The sequence below is a fragment of the Gopherus flavomarginatus genome, chromosome 3 (assembly GCF_025201925.1).
Source record: "Gopherus flavomarginatus isolate rGopFla2 chromosome 3, rGopFla2.mat.asm, whole genome shotgun sequence".
Taxonomy (NCBI): Eukaryota; Metazoa; Chordata; order Testudines; family Testudinidae; genus Gopherus; species Gopherus flavomarginatus.
Window position 1 is genome coordinate 271,068,744 of NC_066619.1, and position 13,314 is coordinate 271,082,057.

Below are 13,314 nucleotides of genomic sequence, written 5' to 3' on the forward strand. Positions count from 1 at the left end.
TGGTTTATTTTAATCTTATGGCATACTAAGTGCAAAGAGTGCTAACATCATCAAGAAAGTAAGTTAGTGTGAAATAATATACAATTACCGGAGATCACCATCTGCCAAGTTGCCCATAGCTCTAGGAGAGTCCTGAATTTTAAAAGTAAAATACAAAAAGATTAGTCACTTGTACACCTGTTTGTTACATTGATGCTACCACCGCATGGCTGGTAAATAAATACACACATGCACGGAGCTCACTGGTTTAAACAAAAGGCCGTTCGTTCCATAAAGAATGTCTCTCACTGTTTCCCAGCGCCCCCGCCAATCTTCCCCAGTGCCATACGGTAACCTGAACAGGCCCAGATATAATTCAGTGGTGTCCAACCTATGTCCTCTGAGGCTTCAAATTCTGTGCTTGTATTGGTCTGCGATTCTGAAAGTACTTGGATGTACTAGGACTTCTAATAAACATATCCTTTTTGCAGAATTTTATAGTGAAAAAAGACATGCCTACCAAGATGCTTGAAAATATTTGTAGAAAAGTTTTTAAAAATAAAACTGATTTTTTGTAATTATTAGAGTCCTTCAGACCTGCTAAATTTTAATACATGATGAAACCCAAATGCAATGAAAAGGAAAAAAAATCAGATTACATAAAGCAAGGTTTATTATTTTTTTTATTTTTTTTTTAATTCTAGGTACTAAATGAAGCAGTGGGTGCACTGATGTATCACACTATCACTTTAACACGAGAAGACCTGGAGAAATTCAAAGCACTTCGAATAATTGTCCGAATTGGCAGTGGTTTTGATAACATTGACATCAAATCTGCTGGGGATTTAGGTATGATTATTAAAGACACTCTTTTATTTGAACATGTTTTAGTTGCTTCCAGAAATGTGATAGCATCTAAGTCTTTGCATCAACATTTGCTGTATAATTTGTGCTAGCATAATATATAAGCTGTATAATTTTCTCATCAAAATGTTCAAAAATCATTATAATGATATTAGCATTAGTTAATTAACTGATAATGGATTTGTGACAGGATGGCAGTCTGTCTATTCAAGGCACATTTCAAGACTAAGAGCAGACTTTTTTTAAAAACAATAAACAGGAGATTTTCTGTCTGTTTATTTAAATTGCTACAGACTGTAATCCAGTCACAATGTATAATTCTGTCAGTATTACGCCATACTAAAAATAAAATGAAACATTATCTATGGTCTAGTACCTGTGTTTGGACTATAAGATCTAGTTCAGAATCTTTGCCTTGTAGACAAATCAGGCATATCAGTTTTATCAAAGAATCAATTGTAATTACATGAAAAATAAACTAAAACCACTGGAGAATTTTGGGGAGAGGAACTTCACTCTCCCATTATTCAAAAGCTGCAGTCTGATTTGAACTGTTGTTTGATTCACAACAGTCAAAAACAAAGCTGTATTCTCAAATTACAAGTTTCCAGGTTATTTCTTCAGTTTTTCTGAATAAACTGGGAACAAATTACCTGAAGATTTTCTTCCTATCTCTTTTGACTAGGTCCTGCAAACGTTTGCTACCCAGTGTAGTACTTATTGCAGTGTCAGTCCCGCTCAAGTAGTAAGTGGTTGTAGTACTGGGTTGTTTGATAGTAAATAAGGGTGAACCACCCAACACCAGTTTCCTTGGCTTCTAGGCATAGTTACAGTAGATTTTTTTTCTAGTGTGACAAATGCTTCAGGAGCAGGTTAGATCTGAAGATGTTTAGGGGGCTGTTCTCCCTTTGGTGCCTACCTTGAACTCCAGTTGACATTAATAAGGTTAGACATATGCATTGTGATGAACACAGACATGTTCGTTTGTAAACTTGCATCATAGAGGTGAACCTGAAGGAAAATACTGGGTCCAAACCCTAACTCTGGGTTCACAATTAAGACCTCAGTCCTGCAAAAGTTTCTACTTGTGCAGAATCCTACTGAAGCAAATGGGACTCCAGGCCAGAATATGATCTGTACGTGCAGGCAGGCATCTTTGCTGGATTACAAGTTCACAACTCAAACCTATCTCTGTAACTGTCCAAACTTGAACATCGCAGACTTTGAGAGTGTTCTGATTCAGATCTAAATGCTAAATTGCAGCATTTCTAAGTGCTCAGGTCTGAGGTTCTGATTAGACTCATTTAAGCTATAAAATTAGGATCTAGGGTATTGATCCATGCCTATCTTTAATGAATAAAATTGTCCCCTCCCAATGAAATGACTGTCAGTTTTGCTTTTTAGTCAATAAAAACTGGATGAAAGTTGAAAGTCTGATTTTTAAGCTCCATCTGGCTAGAGCTGGTGACTGGGATTCAACTACTGACTTACCATTGCTTGCAAAATCACTTAACCTACCTGTCACTCAGTTCCCCCTCTGCAGAACTGGCATAAATAATACATACCTAATAGAGGTGATGTGAGAATTAATTACTGTTTGTAAACCATTTTCATCTACTGCTGAAATGTGCTGTGGAAGTAGGTCTTGTGGTAGTAGCAACAATATTCAGAAGCATCTATTGTAAATGCCAGGTATTTTATCAGAAGCCTACTTAGTGGAGAGCACATGAGAATTTTTGTAGATATGATTATAGCGGCATTCTTTTTATGCTGTCATTTTTGGTTGATGTGTATTTCAAAAAAAAGGTAGAACCAAGAGTTTCCCATGGAAAAACTTGAAAAATCTCACTTTTTCCACGAGCTTGTGAGTTGCTGCTTATTGTGCTGAGAAAAACCTGAGTGGAGATGATGTAATCAGGGAGGTAGGAACGAGCTTATAGAAGGCAAATAGGGCTGGGGCTTTGGCTGAAGCCAGTGAGTTTTGGGCTTTCTAAGGGTGTGTGTGTGTGTGTGTCTGGACCAGACCACTGAGATCGGGGCTGGGGGGGAAGTGTGTAGAAGAAATCACAGAAACTATTCTACCCCCACGCCCCTAATAATAATATAGTACTGTTTTCTCAGTATGTGGGAAGGCAATACCCTTTTTCTCTATGGTAAGTCTTGTGCTTGTCCACTTTCTCCTTGTTCTTGTTCTCCTCCTGCTACTACTCCTTATTTTGGCTGCCTATATGTAGTAAACTAGAGGTGGGAGAAGGGAAAAAAACCTCTGAACTTAGATGAAAGGTTACGTGACCCTTCTCCCTACAGCCTTCTAGGGACAACTGTACAATGAGCAAGGAAAGCTCCAACAAGCTGAAAGGTGAGTTTTAGTTCCTTGTTTCTTTCTTCAGACATGTAATGAAACATTTCTAACCCTGTAGAAAGCAGTGTTTGGTAGATGCTGGGCATTAAAATATGTATTTATGAATTTTAATATTGTCCCATGCAATTTGTATTTTTGTTCCATGAAAAGGGCACTTTTTTCTTATATAACCAAATAAAGCCATTTAATATGATAGGTTTAATGTAATTTTACCCTCCAGTTAAACAAGGGTACTTAATTTGCCTTTTTCTTTTACAATGTTGGGATTCATACTCCAGCTTGTGCTAGCAGGATGCCACGAATGATATGCCAGCAAAGGAAGCTGTTTTAGCTTAGTAAATCTAAGAGCAGTGACTCAGCAGATGATTCCACATAGCACTGAAAGGAAAAATAGTTATGCTGTTTTTTTTATTGATCTCAAAAGTCAATAAAAGTGCAAGCCAGCAGAATAAAGAAATTTGGATTCACACTGTAGATAAATAGGGTTTGAGATGATGATTTATCAAATTAGTGACATTGTTCCTATTATTGAAGAGAATACTGTTCTGCCTCTCTTGCTTCACAAGATCTGAAGTTCATAATATTAAAGCTAGGTTGTCATTATTCCCTCAAGCCAAAGTGGATGGTCAGCTGCCGTCTTTGTTAGCTGAAGCAGCTTATTTAATTTTTGTTTATGTACAAATATCTACAGGGAAAAATACCCTAGTAGTTGCTGAAGAAAAAAGTACTTACTCATCGCCATTGAAATGTGCAACAGGAATCATCAGCTGTCTGAACACAAATTTTGTCAGGAGTCTCAGCTGGTAAATAGAAAGGGAGCAAACAGTTAGGGTGACCAGATGTCCTGATTTTTATAGGGACAGTCCCGATATTTGGTGCTTTTTCTTATATAGGCTCCTAATACCCCCCCACCCTGTGTCCAATTTTTCACACTTGCTATCTGGTCACCCTACACACAGTACGTGGAAGTAGCTGAGAAGAGGCAACATTTAAGCAGGACAAAATGTATTTAAAGTAATCAACAACATTCGCTAGGGTTATTTCGGAAAAAAAGTTATTTTCTTAACTATGAAGCTTATATTTAGTACTGCAAGAGTTTTCTGGACAATAATTTCCTTGCAAGGTGGCAAATGTGTCCATAGTGTTAAAGCCAACTCACTTGGAGTCTATTCCATTTTTGGGAATAACTGCCATTGGCTACAAAGGATTTTGGATTCAATCTCTGGTGCCCAATCCGACTTCTGTTGAAGTCAGCAGGAGTCTCTCTCTTGCTCTCTTTCACCTTCTTGCCTCCATGCCTTGCTCACTACAGACCAGCTATTGCCAGGTGCTTAGCACCATAAACTCTTATTATCTTCAAACGCCTTGTAGGAGCAGACTCAGCACCTCTATATGAAGATTTAGGTAGGGTGTGTCTTTACTGGTTAGCTTAGGGACTGAGGGTCAGAGCTCCTGTTTCTGTTCACAGCAGTTCCACTGACTAGTTGTGCAATCTTGAGTAAGCCGTTCCTTTCTGTCTCTCACTTTACCCACGTATGAAGTAGATATAATCAGACCTGCCCCAGAAGGGCCTGGTGAGCTTTCACTAATATTTCTAAAACAGTTTGTGATCTTTATTAGCTTATATAAACAAAGCTTTCTTGTATAACAGGGCTTGACAAAGCCCTGGCTGGGATGATTTAGTTGTTAGTTGGGGTTGGTCCTGCTTTGAGCAGGGGTTGGACTAGATGACCTCCTGAGGTCTCTTCCAACCCGAACCTTCTATGAGTCTAACTAATGCAGTTTAACTTTAAGAACCAGCACAAACCTCACTTTTTTTGTTGCCAGTGCAAGGCATATGTCTTGATCTTGCTTTGGCTAATATAAACACATAGCACAATTTCCATGTTATATAACTAATAAAATATCTCCAGCAAAAATATATTGAAAAGCCATAAATAAACATACTGTCCTGGACCTCCATGTAGTGACACACAGATTAGTCCCATTGAGCTTAATGAGACTACTCATGGGTATAACTATTTGTAAGATCAAGCCTTAGTATGAATTTCTCAGTATGAAAAGAAAGTAAGAACGGCTATATGGGTCAGGCCAATGGTCCACCTAGCCCAGTATCCTGTCTTCTGACAGTGGCCAATGCCAGGTGCCCCAGAGGGAGTGAACAGAGCAGGTAATCATCATCCCCTGTCACCCATTCCCAGCTGGCAATGAGAGGCTAGGGACACGCAGAGCATGGGGTTGCATCCATGACCAACTTGGCTAATAGGTGTTAATGCACCTATTCTCCATGAATGTATCTAATTCTTTTTTGAACTCAGTTATAGTTTTGGCCTTCAACATCCACTAGCAACGAGTTCACAGGTTGATTGTGCATTGTGTGAATAAGTACTTCCTTCTGTTTGTTTTAAACCTGCTGCTTACTAATTTCATGGAGCGACCCGTTGCTTTTGTTATGTGAGGGAATAAATAACACAGTTCCCAACTGTATAGACCTCTATCATAGGCCATCTTCATTGTCTTTTATCCAAGTTGAAAAGTCCCAGTATTTTTAATCTCTCCTCATAGAACTGCATGAAGTATTCCAGGTTTGGGCATACCATGGATTATATAGTGGTATTGTGATATTTTCTGTCTTATCTATCCTTTTCCTAATGGTTCCTAATATTCTATTAGCTTTTTTTGACTGCCGCTGCCTATTGAGTGCATATTTTCAGAAAACTATCCACAATGACTCAAAAATCTCTCTTTTTGAGTGGTAACAGCTAAGTTAGACTCTATCATTTTCTATGTATATTTGGGATTATGTTCTCCAATATGCATTATTTTGCATTTATCAACATTGAATTTCTTCTGCCCTTTTGTTGCCAGTCAACCACTTTTGTGAGATCCATTTGTAACTTTTTGCAGTCTGCTTTGGACTTAACTTGCTTGAATAGTTTTGTATTGTCTGCAGATTTTGCTACCTCACTGTTTACCCCTTCTTCCAGATCATTGATGAATATCACTGGTGCCAGTATGGATCCCTGGGGGACATCACTATTTACCTCTCTTGCCATTCTGAAAACTGGCCATGTATTCCGACGCTTTGTTTCCTACCTTTTTTTTTTAACCAGTTACTGATCTATGAGAAGATCTTCCCTCTTATCCCATGACAGCTTTATTTCCTTAAGAGCCTTTGATGAGGGACCTTGTCAAAAGCTTTCTGAAAGTCCAGGTACACTCTATAAACTGGATCACACCTGTCCACATGTTTGTTGACACCCTCAAAGAATTTTTATAAATTGGTGAGATGTGATTTCCCTTTACAAAAGCCATGTTGATTCTTCCCCAGCAAATCATGTTCATGTATGTGTCTGATCATTCTGTTCTTTACAATAGAGTCAACCAGTTTGCAAGGTACTAAAGTTAGACTTACCAGCCTATAATTGCCAGGATAGCTTCTGGAGCCTTTTTTTAAAATTGATGTCACATTAGATATTCTCCTCATCTGGTACAGAAGCTGATTTACACACCACAATTGGTTAATAGCTCTGCAGTTTCATATTTAAGTTCCCTCAAAACTCTTAGGTGAATATCGTCTGGTCCTGGTGACTTATTACTGATTAATTGATCAATTTGTTACAAAACCTCCTCCAATGACACCTCAGACTGGGACAGTTCCTCAGATTTGTCACCTAAAATTAATGGCTCAGATGTGGAAATCTTCCTCACATCCTCTGTCATGAAGACGAATTCAAAGAATACATTTAGCTTCTCCACAATGGCCATGTTTACCTTGAGTGCTCCTTTAACACCTTGATCGCCAGTGGCCCCATTGATTGGTTGGCAGGATTCTTGCTTCTGATGTACTTAAAAAATTGCTATTAGTTTTTGAGTCTTTGGCTAGTTGCTCTTCAAATTGCTTTTTACCCTGCCTAATTATACTTTTACACTTGACTTGCCAGAGTTTGTGCTCCCTTCTATTTTCCTCAGTAGGATTTCACTTCCAATTTTAAAGGATGTCTTTTTGTCTCTAACCACTTCGTTTACTCTTTATTCATGGTGGCAGTTTTTTTAGTCCCCTTGCTGTTTTTTTAATTTGGGATATACATTTAGTTGAGCTTTTAATATGGTGTTTTTACAAAGTTTCCCTGCTGCTTGCAGGCATTTCACTTTTTTGCAACTGTACCTTTTAAGTTCCATTTAACTAGCTGCCTCAAAAAAAAATTAATTCATTTAACAAATAGGTTTGATAATGGAAATAGATTACATAGCTGCTCTTGCGTGCTGTCATGCATTAACCAAATACTGCACTATTTGCACAGAGATGTTTTTGTGAAAACTTCTGAAATTTCATAAATATGTTTCTGTTAATAGTGGTTTTGGGGACTGAACTACCAGACAATATCCCTTTTGCAACTTTCCTTTTGGAATTTTTTTAGTGAATCTCTTCATTACTCCTGTAAAGTTTAAAACATATTAAATAATGATGAATTCCAAAACCAGCTATTTGCATATTTTCATTATGTGTTTTAACAAGCCCTACCACTATCATTCAAGCAATGAACTCTGATGTTCATACAAACAGCGTGTGAAAATATCTATTGTAAATGTTTGTAAATCTACACTGTCCTTGACTCTAGAATAATTTATTCCATAATCTCTAGTGTGACTTTTGAGTGAGGGAAAAAGTGTGTGTGTGACATATTCAATAAATGCATAACCTTTTTCTTTCAGGAATTGCAGTATGTAATGTGCCAGCTGCATCAGTAGAAGAGACAGCAGATTCTACAATGTGCCACATTCTGAACCTTTACAGGCGAACCACCTGGCTTCATCAGGCCTTGCGAGAAGGCACAAGAGTACAGAGTGTTGAGCAGATTCGGGAAGTCGCTTCTGGAGCTGCCAGGATTAGAGGGGAGACCTTGGGCATTATTGGATTAGGTATGTTCACTCTGAGTAGACAGTTGATTCAGTTTTTGTTTTTACCCATTGTGATAGAATTGTGGAAATTGAAGATGGAAAAGATGAGTCATGTAAGCCATCCTCTGCAGTGCAGGATTGCTCCTTGCAGAATATTCGCATTGTCCAAGCTTGTGTGCTGAATAAGTAATACCCGTGCTAAATAAAAATAATTAAATGTCCCTAACTCATGGGGCTTCCTTTATTTACCTTCGAAGACTACTTCGAAATTTAATAGTTTTCTCCTGATGGTTTTAATCTTTCTCTTCTTAATTTCATCTCGTTACTTCTAATCATACTCCATTTTATCATGGTGAATAGTACTTCTCCATCCTTGGTGTTTATAACTTTCAAATATTTATAGGTGGTTACTTTGTTCCGCCTCCTAAATCATCACTTAATATTTCCACCTAGTCAGTCCATCCAACAACTTATCTAATTTTGTTGTTGTTCTACCCTGAATTTCTCTACATCTTTCTGAGAATCAACACACAGGTGCTGCAGAATCATATAAAGAGGGAGTATCACTTCCCTGTTCCATCATGAGGCCTCTGCCTAATTATCCCAATATCAGATTAGCCTTATTTGGTGCCGTGTTATGTTGCATAATCCTATTTAATTTGCTGTCCACTACTCCATTTGGGCTTATTTCGGCATTACTACTTTTCCCATATTTCTCCCTCCTACAGTTATCTTTTAACATACCAGAAAAGGTCCTGCAAGATTCATAAAATATTTTCATTAGTGAATTGGATAATGGAGTACAGAGCATGCTTATAAAAAGTGCAGCTGACACAAAAATGGGAGGGGTTGCAAGCTCTTTGTAGGATAGGATTAGAATTCAAAGTGACCTTGACAAATTAGAAAATTGGTCTGAAATCAACAAGATGAAATTCATTGAAAACAAGTGCAAAGTACTAGACTGAGGAAGGAAATATTAAATATGCAACTACAAAATGGGGAATAACTGGCTAGATGTAATACTGATGAAAAGGATCTGGGGGTTATAATAGATCACAAATTTGAGTCAACAATGTGATGCAGTTGCGGCAAAGGCTAATATCATTCAGGAGTATTAACAGAAGCATCATATGTAAGACATAGGGGGAATTATCTTGCTCTGCTTGGCACTGGTGAGGCTTCAGCTGCAGTACGATGTCCAGTTCTGGGCACCGCACTTCAGGAAGGATGTGGACAAATTGGGGAGAGGAGAGCAACAAAAATGATAAAAAGTTTAGGAAATTTGACTTGAGAGGAAAAATTAAAAAAAACAAACTGGGTGTATTCAGTCTTGAGAAAAGAAAATTGAGGGGGGACATAAGTCTTCAAATATGTTGCAGGCTTTTATAAAGAGAACGCTGATCAATTGTTTTACATGTCCACTGAAGGTAGGACAGGAAGTAAATGGCTTAATCTACAGTAAAGAAGATTTAAGTTAGATATTAGGAAAATCTCACTATAAGGATAGTTACGTTCTTGAATAGGCTTCCAACGGCGGTTGTGGAATCCTCATAATTGAGGTTAAAAAAACAAAACAAACAGGTTGGACAAACACCTGCAAGGGATCGTCTAAGTTTATTTGGTCCTGCCTCAATGGAGAGGTCTGGATTTGATGACCTGTCAAGGTTCCTTCCGGCCCTACATTTCTGTGTTTCTATGAGAGTTATCTGTCATGAGTTTCAGATTAAAATATATTTGCAATCTTCTTCATCAGCATATTGGCCTTAGGGTACCCTGTGTTCTGCAGAACATGCCACTTTTCATAGCTGTCAGTTCTAGTCCTAATTGATTTTGTCTCAGTTTTGGTTTTGTTTCAGTTTATTACTGAAATTTGTTGACATCCCAACTGCTGACTCATGAAAGGCTGTTATAGAAAATGCTACACACGTAAAATAAATTAGTCCCAACTTCTACTTCCATGCCACCTTGATGCCATTGCTAAATCCTATTGAATTTTCTCTCTACATCTCCAAAATGTCTTCTCCACTTTTGTCCATATTCATCCCTGGCATCAACCGCTGCTATATATTTCCACTATCATTAGGGTGATCAGCTAGCAACTTTGAAAAATCGGGACAGGGGGGTGAGGGATGATAGGCGCTTAAATGACAAAGCCCTGAATATCAGGACTATCCCTGTAAAATTGGGACTTCTGGTCACCCTAACTATCATCATCTTAGCTCAACCTTCAATCCTTCCAGAGTTGTCCTGTATGGATAATACAACGTGTCTGCCACATTAACCATGTCCGGGGTCTCTTAACATCCTTTCACTGACTACTTCTTGCCTTCTTCACAAGAAGTGCCCTTCCTTATTCTCCCTTCCAAAGAGGTCTAAGACTAGCTCCTGCCTGCCTTTTGGCTCTCCACATAGTCAGTCCTTCCAAAACCCAAACCAATCACTTCCACACCCTCTGGTTTGGCCAAGGTGCATCACTCACTGGCCTTTTCGTTTCCTTCACCCACTCTTTTCTCTGTGCCTTCTTTCATACAAACTCCCTACTTCTGACACCCTCACTCCCTCTTGATCTGCTAAGCCTCCTGCTGCTCATCTTCATATCCCTCTTCTAAACTCACTTCTTCCACAAGGCCTATTAACCAGTCTCCACCCTCCCTTAGCTTGTGGTGATAATGAGAGAAGTAAAACAAGCAAAAAGTTTGCTGAACAGCACTGTTTGCGCAATCACATACTTCTCTTGCATCCCATTTCTCATCTGCTTGTTTGTTCAGACTGTAATTTTCTCAGGCCTGGGTTTGTTTCTCTGTATCTTTAGAAATTGTGTAGCATCCTACATAAATAATACCACATTATTTGAAGCTTTCTGTGTTACCTTATCTCTTTGTTACTTTACCTAGAGACCAACTGGCAATCATTGCAGATTGCAGAGTATTCGTATATATTGTCGTATAATATACACTGTATTATTGTGTGTGTGTGTGTGTGTGTGTGTGTGTGTGTGTGTGCATGTGTGTGCATGTGTGAGCATGCGATATCCCACTTAATAAGTGAGGTGCTACATTCTGCATCAGCTTCAGTCTCTGAATGGTTTTAAGAAGTTGCCCCATATAGAATGTTAAAATAGTCTAATCTTGAGGTGACAAAGGCATGGGTAACAGTAGCCAGGCTTGTATCTGAAAGAACAGGTCACAACCTCCTGACCAGCTGCAGATGGTAAAAGCATTTAGATATTCTTGAAGATGAGCATAGAAGTACTTGGATTAATAGAAAGCCAGTCTGGTTACTGCTACAATTATCATTTAACAGCAACCAGGAGGCTGAAATCACCGCTTAGTTGCAAACCCGGATGTACACTTGAACTATATAGGTCCTGAATCTTGAAAATATTTTAATTATACTAGAAAGTTTGCAATATTTCAGATTTTCAAAGAAGGCTGGAAGGGACCTCAAGAAGTCATCAAATCCAGCTCCTTGGGCTGTGGCAGGAACAAGAAAACCTAGATCATTGCTGACTGGTGCTTGTCCAACCTGTTCTGAAAAGCCTCCAATGATTGTGATTTCATAACCTCCCTTGGAAACCTATTCCAGAGCTGAATTGCCCATATAGTTAGAAAGTTTTTCTTAATATCTAACCTAAATCTCCCTTGCTGCGTATTAAGCATTATAAACAGATCCTCAAAAGCAAACAACTAGTATACACAGTCTTTTTTTATTTCAATATGTTTTGAAGACTTTGTCTTAAGTGGAAGTCCCCAGGGAAAAGCAAACAGTACCAGTGATATTAACTGCTCAATATTCTAAATGTATCCATCACCAGGCACTCCAGAATTACTGTGTTCAGGTTTAAATGGTCAAGAAGAGACCTCCTTTTGTGGCTTGTGTTTATTCAAAAAGAAACTGAAGAACACTGGGAAATCCCTTAAAACATAGTTGGAAAGACATGGGATTTTCCTATCTTATTCTGTTGCATTTTGACTAGACACAGATGTTACAAAACAAAACTTTCTGTTGATATTTTTAAGGCTGAGCATTGGCTTTCCTGGTGAGCCTAGTGATTATGATGCTTCTGAAATATCCTTATGTCTCAAATTCTCCACAAGCCCGATAGCGGAGTATAAAGTACAGTACAGCACAAATAGTTGTATTTCTTCAAAACATTCCAATTCCCAAACTCTCTTCACACAGCACATGCCAGTCCCGTGACCTTGATTTATATTTCTTATCGGTGTGTTATAATAAGTGAGATAAGGACCTCCCAGTACACATGCAGGTTGGGATCCTTTCCTCAAACCAATTTAAAACAGGACTTAAGGAACTTTATAAGAGAGTAAGAAAGTGTAAATGAGGAAGAACTAAGGCAATATGGTAGATTGTATTATTTAGATTATGAGTTTATTTTAGGCTAGGGACTGTCTTTTCATTATAGATGAGTGTACACTGCCTACCACAGTGGGGCTTCTAGACATTATGCAGTACAGATACTAAACAAGATTATCACTGCAGCTACTCAACAGGAGTAGTGCATGTTATGATGGAGCTCCTTTGTTTATGGTTTAGCTATATCGATAATGAACAAATAAAAGACCTATGGCAGGTTTCTTGTAGGCATTGCAGAATAAGTCCATCATCAAGAAGGATGTAAAAGTGGAAAGTACCATCTCAGAAAGTGCATGTGGGGCCGGGACAGGAGCGGGGGCAGGGCAGGTGAGCTGAAAGAATTTTAAAGGCTGCATAAACTGAAAACAACTTGGGAGGGTAGACTCATCTGCTAATTGCAATCAGAAGAATGTGGATGTTTTCAGTATTGAACTGGTTTTGAAATAATCATGTTGCCACAACTTGATGTGTAGTGTCATGAATTCAGGCAGAGAGGGAACTTTTTAAAGAAATAATTTCTTTAAACTCAGATTGCAAACGTTCACTTAACAACTTTTTATTACAACTAACTGTGCAGACATGGGTAAAAATGAGTACTTTGCTGAGATAAGGTAGGTGAGGGAATATCTTTTATTGGACCATCTTCTGTTGGTGAGAGAGAGACAAGCTTTCGAGCTACACGGAGCTCTTCTTCGGGTATTACCTTACCCACCTTGTGTCTCTCAGATCCTAGGACTGGCATGGCAACAATTACACTGCAGGGAATAGTCCGGAACATCAGTGATTTGTCATCAGCTCGTCCAGCAAATGGTGCCACCTGTTAAGCAGATCCA

The 13,314-nt window shown here is 38.5% G+C and overlaps 1 protein-coding gene across 7 annotated transcripts in view; it reads left to right on the top strand.

The window, feature by feature from the left end:
- CTBP1 (C-terminal binding protein 1) overlaps positions 1-13,314 on the top strand; it is an 84,106-nt gene that overhangs the window by 54,968 nt on the left and 15,824 nt on the right. For all 7 annotated transcript variants that reach the window (XM_050947828.1, XM_050947827.1, XM_050947826.1 and 4 more), the window contains 2 exons: positions 684-828; positions 7,922-8,128. In XM_050947828.1, coding sequence (XP_050803785.1) covers positions 684-828; positions 7,922-8,128 — 352 coding nt within the window. The remainder of the gene's footprint in view (positions 1-683; positions 829-7,921; positions 8,129-13,314) is intronic.